General features: G+C 47.1%; 1 protein-coding gene across 2 annotated transcripts in view; it reads left to right on the forward strand.

Moving 5' to 3' along the window:
• The window catches only part of WHR1 (winged helix repair factor 1), a 37,594-nt gene extending 23,769 nt beyond the window's left edge, over positions 1-13,825 (forward strand). For both annotated transcript variants that reach the window (XM_086924557.1, XM_086924556.1), the window contains exons 4-7: positions 5,065-5,300; positions 6,065-6,162; positions 9,128-9,275; positions 11,020-13,825. In XM_086924557.1, the coding sequence (XP_086780683.1) occupies positions 5,065-5,300; positions 6,065-6,162; positions 9,128-9,275; positions 11,020-11,065 (528 nt within the window). In that variant the 3' untranslated portion in view covers positions 11,066-13,825. The remainder of the gene's footprint in view (positions 1-5,064; positions 5,301-6,064; positions 6,163-9,127; positions 9,276-11,019) is intronic.
• Positions 13,826-15,979: the final 2,154 nt, after the last annotated feature.

Genomic DNA, 15,979 nt, shown 5'->3' on the forward strand with positions numbered 1-15,979 from the left:
ATCGCTGAGGTTCTTGAAGAGGGCCGAGGAGTAGAGTGATTACCGCTGTCAACATGGGGAATGTTTTCCATGGGCGCAGTACGTGGACTAAGCAGCCTTAAAGGCTTAACTCAAGAGGTCGTGTTAATCGAGCTGTTTTACCAATCACAATCCTGTAATATCAAATGAAAGGACACCACACAAGTATATATTATAAAAATGTTTATTTAAAAAAAAAAAAGTTTATGAAACTGAAAATTATTCCATAAGTATGGTGCATACATAACTATGCTATAAATGCTGCCTACACCCAACTGCCTAAATTCACTTGCCCGAATCATTTTCAATTATTTTATCAACAATGTATTCATTATATGTATACAAAACATAAGTACAGTACACATTCCTAAATGAACTTTGAAGAAAACACATTTTTGAAGCTAACCTCTCCATAATAAACATGTAAGATAAATAAATTACATAACTGGCACGTGTGTCCTATGATCCTATACACATACAGGTTCTGGTGACATTTACAAACCACTCAGCCACTGGCCTCGTGGTTCATGATGGTATCAAAACCCCTCAGTTTCATAATCAAGCACATTACAGGTACCTAATTATTTATCCATACATACATACATGCAGGTGTCTGTCCATACACATATTTATCTATAAGGTTTGGCATATTCTTAAGTGTCTCCAAGGCCACAATCCTGCCTGATTTATACACGCCCCTCAGAATTAGCACCACTAAGCCCTGGTCTGCAAATGTGTTGAGGCTTTGACAAGAGGTAGAAAGGTGCTAAAGAAATGCTGAAATACAATCAAATATATATAAGTACAGTGCCACTGATAGTGACTCAATAGTTAGGGGTAAGTAGAGGCTTTATAGGAAATTGATTGTTGATTTGTTTCTATTACCAAATCTAGATGTACACATTTCTGTTTGTGCATGCTGCTCTCTTCCTCCAGTAGGAAGAGCTTGTCAGCTGTGACGCAGATGACTCCACAGTGCAGCACCCAAGTCCTCCTCACTTCTCTTGCAGTTCATTGCTCAGAGTGACAACTCAAAGCAATGCCCAACAATGATTAACTTTTCTTCTTTACTGCTTTGGGCCGCTGTCAAATGCAATTAGGCAGATCTTCCTTGGAGACGATATATGTGGCTCGGTACACTACAGCCACATTAGGGAGATGTAGACTTCGAATTGTGAAGCCACAACTATGTGTTCACTGAACAACATAACATTGTGCCCCTAAGATTACACGGTGCTGGTTTAATAAACTGTCTCAAATGTTAGAGTGTTTGTAGCAGTCTGTCCCGTTCTAGTGGCTTATTCCTGAATACCAATGCATTTGTAAGTATATTAACAAAGCTTAGAATACCTCTCTGCCAGCATATTTGTGTGTGGGGGTCAAGATATCGGTTGTTTAGATGTCGGTGTGTTGTGTGTGAATGTATTATACGTACATGGCTGGATTAATGTGCCAACCTACCTGTATGGATTTCTGTAAACGTCTTTTGTACGTGTATTTTGTATGTAATTGTGTGTATGCCTGAGTGCCTGAGCACTGTTTGTAAATGCATACTCATCTCTGTTCCTACGTGGGTTGTAAATATGTATTTATTTAGTGCACTTTTATCTAGCGCGAACTCGACCCGAGGGTACTGGAGAGCACCAGCTACACTGCACAAGGACACATTCATTCATTTTTTGGGCACAGGGAGATTAAGTGAGTTGCCCAGAATCACAGGTTTTACCTACTTATGTTTTGTGCGTCTGTATTTGTAAGTCTTTGTCCTGTGGACATAAGTATTTTCCCCTGCCTTTAGCCATCTGGAATGCTTGACTGTATATGTAAGGATCTGTGTTTGTTTTTTTTTCATTTGTGGTTTTCTGTTTATACATTTCCAATATGTTGCTGTGTGTCTCTGTCTGTGCCTATATATGGGTGTTTGAGTGAGAGGCGTGTATCTGTATTATGTATCTGGGTGTGTGTGTGTGTTGCTTTGTTTGACTCAGTTTATCTGTAAATGTGATCGATCTGCATAGCTAGATTTGTATCTGAATAGCTGTGTCTGTTGTTTTTCAACCCTGCCTCTTCGTTTTAGATATATCTCGCTTTACGTAGCTTTTTGATCCTTCTGCTTTAGGTACATGCACATCAGTACTTTTGTACGCTAATGAGTAAGTGTTGTCAGTTTCAGTGGAAGTATTGCGTCCTTTTATGTTTGTAGGTGTAATGTGTACTTAGCTGCAGCATTTCATTCGTGGATGGTGCTGTCTGGTGCCTACTCCCAGCGCACGCTGTTGATCTGCCTACGGGCCTGTCTCTGCGTGTATGTTTGTCATTGTGATCTTACAAATATCAAACACAGCGTCCGGCGTGCGCTCCAATGTATGTCTCCCCGCCTTGTGCTGCCTGCCGCACAGCTGCAGATCCGTCCAGTGTGGACGATACTGACAGCGGCCATGGGGTGTCACTGTGCATCCACCGCATGAGCGAGAAGGGCAGAGGGACTGGAGGGGAGGGAGCCCGAGCAGCGACACGTGCCGGGCTTGAATGGACACCGACCTCTGATCCCTGCAGGACGGAGTCCACAGAAGGGGTCAGCGGCTTCTGGAGAGAATGGGGGAGTGGGAGTGCAGGGGCGGGGAGGGTGCTGGGAGGATGATAGATCTGTCAGCGTTATAAAGATTTCCACCTCTCTCGGATCAACCAACCCGCCACGAGCGGTGTCCGTGATGCTTCTGTGATTGTTGAGCGTCTTCGAAAGAGGCACTGATCCTAGTCACTGGTTTCAGGGGAGTGCAATGCGCGCCTTATTCATGAGGAATGAATCTTTCGCACGGGCAGTGGGGGGAGGGGGATTTCTTCCCGTCCACTCGCCACAGGATCTCAATATATGGGATTCGCACCCTGGCCTGTTGCTTCGTTTGCTTAACGCATATCAAATATTTCAGAAAGATGGGCTTCAAACAAGGAAAAACGTGCATGTTATGGATGAAAATCGATCGGAGACCTCTGACCAGATCCCGTTTAGAGTGACACTGGTGTAGGATTATAAAGAAGCATGTACTTGTTTCACATTCCGTCTGTATCTAGAATCCGTTTTTCGCCTAATCCGAGGTTACTTTTTAACTTGGGGACTTGAAGTCGCATCAAGTATATTTCCACACTGATGTAACTGAAGGGAGCGGGCTCGCACTTTGATTCGGAGTGCCGAGGAGTAGAAGGCCTTTAAACTAGATGTTGCGGCCGGCCAGCAGTGAATAATTAGGGGAGAGAGAGGGGAGGTACTGGGGAACAGATGGCCGTGAAGCAGGGGGCGGGGCAGCGGAACCCTTTGAAGTCACGGCCTGCGGCCGTGGATAAGCCTGCAGCCGTGAATAAGCCTGCAGCGCTGGTTGGGAAGCAAATGGCTGAGGCTTTGAAGGCTCATGCATGAGAGCAGGTCACATGATTGGGCTGCACATGAACTGTTGGAAATCCTCCTTGAGAGCCAATCAGCTGCCTGAAGAGAGCCTTTGGGGAACAGAACTGGATCAGCGACATAAGGACTCACCCCTGTTTTCTATTTCTACGAAATAAAAAAGGTGCGAGACCTAAAAAAGTGTCATAGCGTCAACATTTCGGTCTCGCAAACTGTTATTCTTCGAGACCATCATCAGGACATGTGTTGCACCATGAATACGGATGACGGGTAGTTAAAACCTCAACCTTCGTGTCCTTCCGCCTCTTTATTGCATATATGTCATAGGTTCACGAAGATTGCTCTATGCTCTGCCAGTATATTATTTATGGAACGTGGTCTGAATCAGTCCCTCCCTCTCTCGCCAAACCAGTCGAGTGTCATGATCAAGCAGACCATGTAGCTTGATCAGTGACCTTTGAGTCCTTCAAATGGAGACAAGGGGGTACCAAGGAGGGACTAAAAAGTCTATTTACCAATCAGAAGCCAATATTTAAGAAGGACAATGACACAAAGCCAAAGACAAATATGGGCGGAGAGTGGTCGAGGCTTCCACATCATACCCTACTACAGAATGCCTCGCAGAGACACCCTCACGCATGTGTGTGTGACACTCGATGGGAAAGAGTTAACTTATTTCCCTAGAGATGTGGAACAAATGTGAAAAAGTGGGGACATAAATGCTAACATATACATAAGGTAATTTACAGGAAATCACCTACATTTAGGAGCACATACATGGAGAATAAAGTCCCACAGGCATGTTCACTCAAAGCAAGCTATACATATAGAAGGATCTATAGGAAAACAATGACATTTAGAAGCTTGTACATATTGAGTAAAGTACGTAAAAACACTTCAAGGAAGGAGAGTGTGGCATTGTGATTGGGTATTCTGATAGTGTCGCAGAGATGGCTATTTTATACAACATTTAGAGGCACTGACATTGCTAGAAACTGGATGCTTGTGTTTGGCTTTCCGGGAATTGTTCTTTCTAATGACTGTCCCTCAGAATCATGAAGTACGTTTAACCGTGCCTGGGGGATCACTCAGCTATACCTATAGCTGAGTCGGTTTCTTTTCTGGAGGATGGCTGATGATGACAGTAGGGATCTGGAAAATGCAGAACAAACTGAAATGCAAGAATGAAGGCTACATCTATGCCCCTGTGTATCAGTAGGGTCAGAACTACTAATGCAGAAGAAAGGCGTCTCAGCCATTCAGGCTCAAGATTTCCCACAGCACTCCATGAAGCACACCCATTCTGCCTAATCTGTCTCATACCTAGAGAGGAAGAGGATTGTGAACAAGATCCATTGGAGTTTAAAGAGTTAAAGGCTACATGAAGCTCCTTCAGAGGGGCGCTATGGACTGGTTGTTCATGGCTATGAGAAACAAAAATAATGCAGTGGTGTATGTACAATGAAGACTTACTAATACAGTGATATACGGAGCAATGCCATCCTTAATTGATCATTACATGTTGTTCCCAAAGACCCTTCTGATCTCTGCTTAGCTGGTCTTCGTTCTCGTGTTGTGAGATTACTTTTTCTGACTCTTTAGTAGAGATTATTAATGATCTCTCTCTCTCTCCATTCTCTCCACAGAGTGACATGAAGGAGCAGGGCGAGATTCGAATGTTCCAGCAAGGCTTCGACACGGACGTCTTTGGTGTGGTTTTCACGGAGGACTATGTGAGCAAAGTGCGAGCGGCTGCAGTGGGCAAGGCTGGGTCGACCACAGTGAACAAGTTCCTTGAGCAGGTGCTGCCTTCATGCCATGATATTAGCTTCAGCAAAGAGAAGATGCTGTCGCAACATGGCTTCCATGACCGTGAGATCTCGTAAGTGCATAGTCTTGCTGCACTACTCCCTTAAGTCCTCTCACAAAGCTGCGTTTAGGATCCAGAACTGAGATAATAGGCAATGATGCCAGTCAGGCATCAAGTGTAATTAAAGGGCTATATCAGAGCGTCAGTACAAGAATAAAACATGGTGCGGTGTCCGAGCTGTGCATGGTTCTCAATACTAAGGTAACAAAGGATTTCCAAGGTATGAAAGCCGAAGAGGGATGTGTGTCTGTCCCAGTATTGGACTCATAAGTGGTGCATCCGGCAGGATTGTAATTCAGACAGAGATTTGTGCAAGTCCAATTACTAGCATTGTACGCGATGCAGCAGGTCCTTGGAAGACCTGTGTGGGGTCCAGATACCAAGATAAGATAGGACACATCCGGTCAGGGTTGTTGTGCATTGCAAGACCCTGTGTGTGGGCCCAGTCCTGGAATAGAACGCATTGATAGATGTCATGGTAATCTGCACTGGCCACAGATGTGTGTGGGTGGTAGTACTGGAGTAGATGGTGCAGCAAGTCGGGACTGAGTTGTATGACATATGTTACTCTAAGCTACTCTGGATCCCCATGCTGTGCGAGTCGTTCACCTAGTAGTTGGACTTAGATTTGCATCTTCGTTATCTATTGTAATATCATGTACTGGAAGGCTGAACTATACCAGACCTCCGGACATAAGCCTCATCACTGATTCTGAATTACATAGAATAAAACCACAAGCTTCTCTTAAACATGCTGTCCTACGTTTTTTTTGCAGGCAGCTTGTTCACGCCGGTGTGCTGACAGTGAGGGATGCTGGAAGTTGGTGGCTCGCGATACCAAATGCTGGGCGATTCGTGAAATACTTTGTGAATGGTTAGTAGTTTCTATGAAAGCTATACAATAACGTTCACACGAACGTGGTGGTATTTTACAACGCTTTCACAGAAACGTACCTGTAATTCAGTATAAACCTGTCAAATTATGTAGCCAAACCCCGAGACCTCCAACATCCTATAAGCACTGCACCAGACAAAAGATAGTCTCTCTTTATGTGGATGAATGTATTCACTAGAAGAAAAAAAACACGTTAGCAGTCATCTGCTGCAAACATGCATGTGGAGAAATTCACAGGTAAAAAACCCAGTTACAGTAACATATTGGTTCCACAGCAAAACCTAGCAGCCTGAAATTTTCCAATTATTCGCCAACATGCATAACTCATGTTTGCGGGGGTTAGATACAGGGCTTGGACACTACCGCCCATGCATCAGTACAGACCCTCCAACCAACCACAAGCCTGGTGTATTTCTGAGTGAAGGTTACACTACGGCAACTCCCTCTACGCCGGAACCACTGCCAAACTCCAAAAAAGACTTCAGCGGATTCAGAACGCCTCAGCACGACTCATCCTGGACATCCCCCGACACAGCCACATCTCCGCACACCTAAGAAACCTGCACTGGCTCCCCGTCAATAAAAGAATCACGTTCCGACTCCTCACCCACGCACACAAAGCTCTCCACAACCAAGGCCCAAGATACCTCAACGACCGCCTCAACTTCTACACTCTCACCCGCCAGCTTCGATCGACCAGCCACGCCCTCGCCGCCGTCCCCCGCATCCGAAGAGGCACAACGGGAGGAAGATCCTTCTCCTACCTGGCTGCCAAGACGTGGAACTCCCTCCCCACCCACCTCCGCCTGACCCAAGACCACCTCGCCTTCAGGAAGCAACTCAAGACCCAGCTGTTCGAGCAGTAGCAGGCCCCCCCTCCACAAGCGCCTTGAGACCCTCCGGGTGAGTAGCGCGCTATATAAATGCTGTGATTGATTGATTGACTGATTGTTTGACAGTCATACCGAGATGGGAATAAATCCATTCACTGGTTTTTAGGAGAAGCCTACCAGCCAGCACAAGCTGTTTGCGAAGGTCCTTTTGTAGGTTTACCAAAAACATAGAATGGCTTAAAGCCCACCCATTACTTACTAGTGGTATGCTTAATTGGCACTCTCATGGGCTTGCTTCTGGCTTGATAGCTTTCCTTGTCTCTGTCCAGGCTCTGGAGCATATCCTCTTTACTATCCCCTTTACCATCCCCTTGAGTCTTTCCGCTGCTCACTTTTTGGAATTATTTTTTCTTTTTGCATAATTCTCCATCAGAGTGCATGTGTTTCTCTCCCTTTTGTGTTTCTTTCCCCAACATCTCCCCACGATTGACTGTTCCCTTGCAGCTGCTTTTCCTCCCCTGTGCTTCTTTCCCCGTACAACCACCCAGCCCTCCATGTTGTTGTCTTACTAGTGTGCTTATCCCCTGCCCCCATGTTGCTGTCTCTCTCTGTTGTTTCTCCTCCCACCCCCTTGTTGTAGATGCATGCTGCACTCAAATACATGTCCTCTTTATTTCCTGTTTTTGGTATAGGCACACAACTTTGAAGATGTTGGTTTATTGATTGCTATGAGCATAGGCACTATTGGTAGTTTCTTATTACATTAAATAAGTTTATAATGAGCTCTGCCTAGCTTCGAGCTAATTAATATGTCTCAAATAAATGCTTACTTTTAGCACTGTCCATTCTATTATTTCTTAGTTTCCTGCTCCAAACATGCTGGTTGTGGTCAGCTGGAAAGCTTTTTCTTCGTTGGCACAGGCCTCCTTTTTGAATGGCCAGGATAAACCTCTGCAATCGTACATTTTTGGATAACTGTATTTAGTTCAGTCAGTTGCACAACACGCATTACTGTTTAGTGTGGTCCCCCTTGCCAGTGTCCACTCAGGCTGGTTTTAAAAGTTGTGACCCTTGCTTTGCATTAGTGGCACAGTTTTTATTACAGGCTCATAAATTCCCAATGAGGCTGTTTTGGCCAACACTGTAAGCCTTTTCTCGCATTAGCGATTGAAGGACTACATGCAAGTCATTGCTATTGGTGGGTGGCACAAGCAGTTCCTGTAGTTTGCAGATCTACTGTGGCTCTGTGATACGATTTATGTAGGAGAGGACTGAGTTTGCCTGATTTAGTGGAGAGCAAGATGAGACTCTGCCGTGTCTGGTTAGAAGGGACGGTGCTCTTCGTGGCATGGAGCTGTGCAGGCTGTACTGGTGTTAGTGGGCAAGAGAGGGGGTACTTCTGCACCCAACTCGTACAGTAGACTGGGAACATTTCTGATGGTCTTGTAGTATGATGGAGCCCAACACAGTTCTACTGCTGGTTAGGGCGTCAAAGAGTGGGCTTTGTGTTAAAAGCAGAGCAGCTTAAACAAGGCAGCGGCTTCAGTCTCCTGCTTGAACTATATTTCTAGAAGCATTTACCAGCACAATAGCCTACCTCCAGCCAGAACCCCTACCACTCCTACTCCTTTCATTATCGAGTACACTACTTGGAACTCCCATGTAATCCGTAGGTCACAGCACGCCACGTTCCGTAGTGGAACGGGAGGAACCATACGATGAAGCCTACCCTGGTGGAGGGTTAGCATAAAAAACACGGTTAGGCTCTTACTTTCTGAAGACATACCTGAACAGGAGGGTGAACCCATCTGGGACATTCCCCCAATCGCCCCCTTTCTTCCGCACTGATGTTACTTGCACCATCCAACATGTTGTCAGAGCCTCACATACTTTAACCAAAACATTAAACAGGCTTCATGTGTAAAGTATTCAGAAGAAACGCATCCAACGAGCTCTCCAGGCATCTCTAAAGCACTAAAGAGGCCTCTTTCTCATTGCCTCCTCGCACTGAATAGGCATTTTAAACAACTGGAAGTGCTTTGACTTTTTCTTCCTTTCCTTATTTACTTTCATGTTTTACTTTGTTTTTTCTTTGGTTTTGTTTGTGTTAGGTCGGAAAACCCTCCTGGGTGTAATTCGAAAAACCAAATATAAAGAGGTGCTCCTGCAGGACTTCCAGAGCCGGAAAGCGCCACTGAACGTTAAGCTCGGTCTGCAGTACCACATCTACGACCTCATTGGCGCGGAGCTAGTTGACTGGTAATGTAGGACTGCTGTAGAAAGTCCTTGAAGAGTGAGTGCTTGCTTCGTTGCATGGTCTAATGTGCCTTGTGCCATGGCGGCAGGTTGGAGGAGGTGTCTAAAAGACGGGGGATTGTAGTGGTATTGATCATCTAGAGAAAGGCAGCCTGGCTGTTCTGAGTGGCCATACTAAGCGGAAGAACTAGACTGTGATTTGGTGATCCGCACAGCAAGACGTTTAAATCTCCTGGCCCCCTTTCTGTCTCCTTACACTCAACATGCCATAAAGAAGGGCAGCAACTGCTCTACAGCGTTGTCTCCTTCAACACTGCCTCACCTACTGTGCACCACAGGAAGTTCTCCCGCACGTCTCGCCATCACACTCTCTGACCCAACTCTGATGATGCATGTCTGCCCCTACATCCTGTAACCATCAGTGCTGAGACTGGCCATTGGCCACTCGCTTCCTGTCTCACTGTTCTTGGGCGAGTAGCAGCCATGCAGGGCGCTCCCTTGCCTTCACCTCGGTGCTGTACTCGTCACGGCCCTGATCTCTATGTTGGAGAGGTACCTACAGACCTATGCAGCTCAAACTCAAGGAGTGTGTCAGTACATTGCATTCATCCACCCTACCCTCTTCACCCCACCCTCCCCACTTTAGAAAATAGACCTTACTGTGAACCGCTTATCTGCGTTCGAGCCCCTTTTGTTTACATCCTAACTCTTCATTGCCCCAATATCCTTTTGGCATACGCTCCTTGAGGGCATCAATGGACCAAAGACCTTGTGGTGTGAAACGAAAACTCCCACTTTGGTGTGTTCTTACAAGTAAAGTTTGGAGGTATGGTCTCTTCAGGGTGGTGCTGTGTGGTGTGCACGCGCACACTAGCGCTGGGTTGCTTATCTCATTGTGGTGGTGGGATGACCCTTACAGACCAGTCCTTTATTGTGTCTCTTTAGAGTAGTGTGAAGTTCCCGTTCATGCTAGGGTGGAGTACCAGTGTACGGGTCAAGGTGGTGTTAGCTTACTGGTTATTACACAATTGCTTGGGCAGGATGTGATGTCGCCTTACAACCGAGGGCTGGGAATGTTTGTCTCTTCAAGGTCGTGACTGCTTGTCTATGTAGAGTTCTGTGACATGCCTTGCTGGCCAGCAGTCGAGGACTAGTCTAGTCTAGTGCAGTGCTGGGGTTTTGCTGTATAGTTGAGGACTTAACTGCGTTTCCCCAGCATGGTTTGAAGAGTGTTTGATTGTTGTGTGTGCTGTGTTAAACATGCGACACAGAGCTTCCGTATCACCATCTGTTTCTGAAGGAGGCAGCCATCGCCTCAGTGGAGGCAACCACCACTGCCGGCTGCCCGCCTTGAAAAGGCACCCCCTCAGTTCAAGCAAGAGACAAGCTTCAGCACCAACCTCAAACAGGTAACTACACCTGATCTGCGGACACAGACTCCAGCCTTGCATTTGACGGGACTCCACACCAACCCAGCCCAAACTGCAGCAGGGAACACCCGGTTACCCAGAACCGCAGTTAAACAAGCACTGCCTTTGAAGCAGAAGGGGCAGTTTCAGGGGTGGACAGTGGTTGCCTCCTTCCAAGTCAGATGGGGATACGGAAGCTCTGTGTCGCAGGATGTCCATATATGTGATCTAAGATGGTAGAAGCCAAGCAATGGTGCACAACCCTTTCTGGGGAACAAAGCTTGTGACTAACTTAACCCGTATTCTTCTAACTGCCCTCTCTGTATTCTCTCCACTAGCATCCCCACGACATCCGGGACCTTGCTGCGCCTCGCGGACACGTGACCAGCAGCGTGCCTCGCCCAGTGCCACAATCCAAGATGGCCTCCCTCTGCATATAAGTGCACTGCAGCCAACTGTGCCTTTTCCTGCCATGGCGGATCTCGCCGAGAGTCTGTGCCAGGAGTGGAGACCTGCTCTGCTAGTCTTATGACAGTTTAATTTATTTTGAAGGCGATGCCAGTACTTTCCTTTTGTTGAAATGTTGACTTAACAAAGTGGATTTCTGCACAGATGGTTTACCGCCGCTCCTAGAGAGAAGGGGCTGGGCCTACGTTTTATTTTTATAAACTATACTGTGAGGAAGTGTTTGTTGTAAAACAGCTCGGTAAGTTAATGCTTCTGCTGGCCAGATGGCTGTAACCCGCAGGTCAAGGTTCCAAGCCAAGCAGCAGATAGATGTGCGCAGTCGATAAAATGAGTGCCATTCAGTAGCGTACTCCGTATAAAGCACTACAAAGCTGAAGAGGGGGGAGGCAGAAAGCACTATATGACTGAATTGTGTTTACATCCATCTTAGAAGAGGCACAGAACAACTATTGAAAACGTTTTTCTTGCCAAGATTTTTTAGTTTCATGAATGTGAAGGGTGTTGCTCTTTTATGGTTCCAGGCCACATAACGGAGGAATGCTCAGATACCAGCTGGGAAGACCCTAGTACCGTATAGGAACCAGTCCTCGTAAAGTAGGGGAGCCTCACACTGACAAAGCTATGCTTGGAAATCCTGGCATACTATGCGACCTTGGCCCACAGGGCTGGACTGGCCGGTGCGGGCACCGGGCATTTCCCCGGTGTGCTGTAGGGGTGGGGGCCGGTTTTGTGGCCGCAGGGGGCCTCTTTTCTTACAGGGTGCCGGTTTTGCAGCAGTGCTGCAAAATCGGCCCTCTGTTAGAAAAGCGGGAGCAGTGCTTAGCGGCTAACAACCCCCTCCCCTCCCCTCTCCTCCCCTCCCCTCCCGTTCCCAGGGCCGGTGGAGATGCAACCTTCCAGGGCTGGTTGCTGTTGGCACATACCAGCTGGGGGAGCGCAGCCTAAAATCTCGACTAGCCATTACAAACCTGCATATGTAGGGCAGCTTCAGAATCCTAAGGGACCTAGCTTCACAAGCCAGTCATAAATACCATAGTCCTATGGCAGCTAGCCCTCACAAACAAGCATATGTCAAACCCTCAAATCCTATGGGAAGCGCTCTCCAAGGCCAGCCAGGACGTCCCAGCATCACACGGAATCCGGTCCTCTCAAACCAGAATATGTAGAGCAGGCTAAGATTCCCATGGGACCTATATCTCACAAGCCAGCCAAGAAGTGAGAGCATCTTATGGCAACGAGCCTTCACAAACCAGCGTATGTCAAACTCTCAAAATCTTTCCAAACTAGCTATGCCCCTAGCAGTCACAAGACCAGAGCCACAGGAGTAGCTGATTCACAGTTACCACACATTGGGATGGATTTTCATATAGAAGTGTTCTTAGCATTTGGGACCTCATTCTTTGACTAGCACAGAGCAGCTACACAGGGGCGCTGCTCGGGACCAAATATGGCCAGGTAACTTCACACCCGTGATTAGACATGGTAAGGAGCCGGCAATGCAAGTCCCAATCCTGTTCGTCTCTAAGCAAGAGAAATGTTGAGGACTTGCAAACATAAACTCCCAAAACATTGAAACCAAAGGGGGGATGTCATTGTTCTCTGAGGCAAGTCTCGCTAAGCAAGGACTTGTGTTGACCTGTGTCCTGCAGCCGCATTGGGCCTCTGCTACTGAGCAATGGGTGACACCAAGCCACCTTTACGCCCTCTGGGCTTGCAGAGTGGGATGGTGAAATCGCAGGTCACTCCTTCTACAAGATCCCCGTAGATCCTGCAGGAAGATCTGGCAGAAGCCTTTAAAGAGGACCCTGGTATTCATCCAGTCATGTTCTGTCCCTCCCTTTGTTGTGACATTGTCGGAATATGTCATGACGGAAAGTGCCCCCACAGTGAATGAAGAAAATAAGGAACCGTCATAGGCCCCGTTTACGAGTTTAGGTGTTATTGATTGCTTAGGATAAATAACGAAACCATGGGGTATGTTATTTATCGAGTGCAATAAATAACAGTTGTTACGAGTTGTTGGGCAATAACGTGGATTTGGGTGTTTAATGCACCAAAATCTGCACAATGCAGTAAACTGTATAGTTTTCACCCGCTAAATTTCGGCAAGGTTTACCTGCTGAATTGTAACGAAAGTTTGGGAGTTTAACACAGCCGATAATTACTGGATGTGTCAAAACTAAGCCGAACTCGTGATTCCATCCCGTGCATAAACTGAGGTGTACGCACGACACAGAATTTAACAAGCCACTCCTAATTAGGCCCTAATGCCACAAGAACGATGTCGTTGTACAAAGCTGAAGCTAGGACTAGGGTTTTTGTAATGGTCTGGTTTCAATTAAATGTTACTGCACAAGCCACACAAATAGAGATGGTTGGGCTTAAAGCCTAGGCAAAGAGTACTGATAGAGCTACGCACTAGGGTGTCAAAAAATAGCCAGGAAGGTGTTCAGGTGAGGGGAAAAGGATGTCATTTGTGGAGTAGGTTTGTAATTCTGCAGTCTGAAATGCTAGTTTAATGTTATGAATTCTTAATCGTCAGGTAGAACACATTACACTGCAGATCGGCTTTTCTCGTAGCTTCTTATAAACTATGCCTTTCACCCATTTGCCAAAACGCCTACGCACTTTGTTTTACTATTGTACGTAATAGTTACAATAAAAGCTGTGAAACTCCTTGTGTCCTGATTTGTTGGTGGGGAGGGAGGGGGTGGGGAGACTTCCATCTAGGCCCACGCACACGTGAAGGCTGATCCAGTCTGTGAAAGTTGCACTGTAGCATCTCTGCTGCCTAGTATTGCTAAATCTGTGTGGTTTTGGAGGAGGCCTGTGCCATCCTCTCCAGTTTCATGGCCAGTCATGGTGGTCATGCAGCCTGTGTCCATGTAAACTCCTGAGACTGCTCAGGATGGCTCGCAAGCGAGTCGTGTATCTGACTGGCGTGGCTGATCATCAGCAGCCAGTGCTTTCTGATCTCTTCAGCAACCATGAGCACAGGAAACTGGGCGTTCATTGGCATCAACAGTGCAGAGGTACAGCATGGACATCAACAGGGCAGACCTCCTTAGTGCCAAGAGGGACAGTATGGGCAGCAGTGTAAACTTTATTAGTGCCAAGAGGTACAGCATGGGCAGCAGCGTAAACTTTATTAGTGCCAAGAGGTACAGTATGGGCAGCAGTGTAAACTTTATTAGTGCCAAGAGGGTACAGCATGGGCAACAACAGAACGTGCAGCTACTTTAATACCAAGAGGTACAGCAGTGCAAGCTTCCTTAGTGCCAAGAGGGACAGTGTGGGTAGCAGGGTAAACTTCATTAGTGCCAAGAGGAACAGTATGAAATGAAATACCAGTATTTGTAAAGCGCACAGCTACCTCCAAAGTGGTGTCACTGCGCTTGGGCCCTCGGGAAGATTAAGCGAGCTTTTGCCCAGAGTCACACGGTGCTGGGCTGACCTGCCGCTGGTGCTGGGGATCGAACTGTGAGCCCCAGATTCCAGTGTCAGTCGCACTGGCCACGCGCCACACCTCTTCCAAGAGGTACAGTATAGGCAGCAGCGTAAAGTTCATTAGTGCCAGGAGGGACAGTATGGGCAACAATAGAATGTGCAGCTACTTTAGTGCCAATAGGTACAGCATGGGCAGCAGTGCAAGCTTCATTAGTGCCAAGACTTACATCATGGGCAGCAGTGCAAGCTTCATTAGTGGCAATAGGTACAGCATGGGCAGCAGTGCTAGCCATGCGGTGCCAATGGGCACCGCATGGCTAGCAGCAGAACGTAACCTCAAACCCACACACCACTAGAGTGCAGGCTTCAACAGTGCAAGGTTGCCACCATTAAAGTACAAACCTGTGCTAAACAGTAGGCACAGCCTGTGATGTAGAACAGAAATAGTAATGCAAGATTCAAGCAGCAGGTATAGCACAGGCAGTTGTGCTGCACAATTAATCACACACTTATAGCTTGTGCAGTAGCAATGCAAGATTCACGTGCAACAGCTATAGCAAAGGTACCTGCGGAGGAATCTCACAGAAAATATACAGCATGTGTACCAGTGCTGCAAGATTTACACGCACTATGAATAGTACAATCGGCTGTAGTGCAAGCTTCCCTCGCCGAGAACAAATGTAACCTGTGCATCAGTAGTCCAAGATTCACACACACACACCCACCAAGGATAGTATAGACCACCGATGTGCAAGCTTTCCTAGCATACAACAGGCGCAGCAGTTACCACTTATCTGTATAGCATAGGCATCCATAGTGCACGATCCCCCCGGCCACCGCTAGTGCAGATTTAGTGCTAGTAGCAGAGCAGGCTTATATGGCACACCAGGCACAGACAGCATAGCAGCAGTGCAAGATGTAGACACACAGGCCCGGCTCTAGGAATTTTTATTTGGGTGGGCCAAGGGTGCTTTTGGGTGGGCCACTGCCGGCCCAATTTGTACCTTCTGGAGGTAGTCTACAAGCCATAGATTACATCATATCTACTTGCAAACAGTCACCAAGATACAAGGATTGCTTCTGTGTGTATACAGAGCATGTGGTGAGTTATTTCTTGGCGCCCCACCATAACCTCTTTCTCTGTAGATACCTTCACTACCATCCTCCAGTAGTGCACTCCATCTATCTGTAGCCTCCCCCCCTCATGACCTCCTCTTCAGACTCCCTCACTACCACCCTCCACCAGTGCCCCTCATCTCTCCGTATCTCCCACCCTCCCCCAATGACCTCCTCCTCGGATTCCCTCACTGCTACCCTCCATCAGTGCCCTTCATCTCTCCAAAGCCCCTCCCCTCATGACTTCGTCCTCGAATCCCCTCAGTA

This window comes from Lissotriton vulgaris, chromosome 5 (assembly GCF_964263255.1).
Source record: "Lissotriton vulgaris chromosome 5, aLisVul1.2, whole genome shotgun sequence".
NCBI lineage: Eukaryota > Metazoa > Chordata > Amphibia > Caudata > Salamandridae > Lissotriton > Lissotriton vulgaris.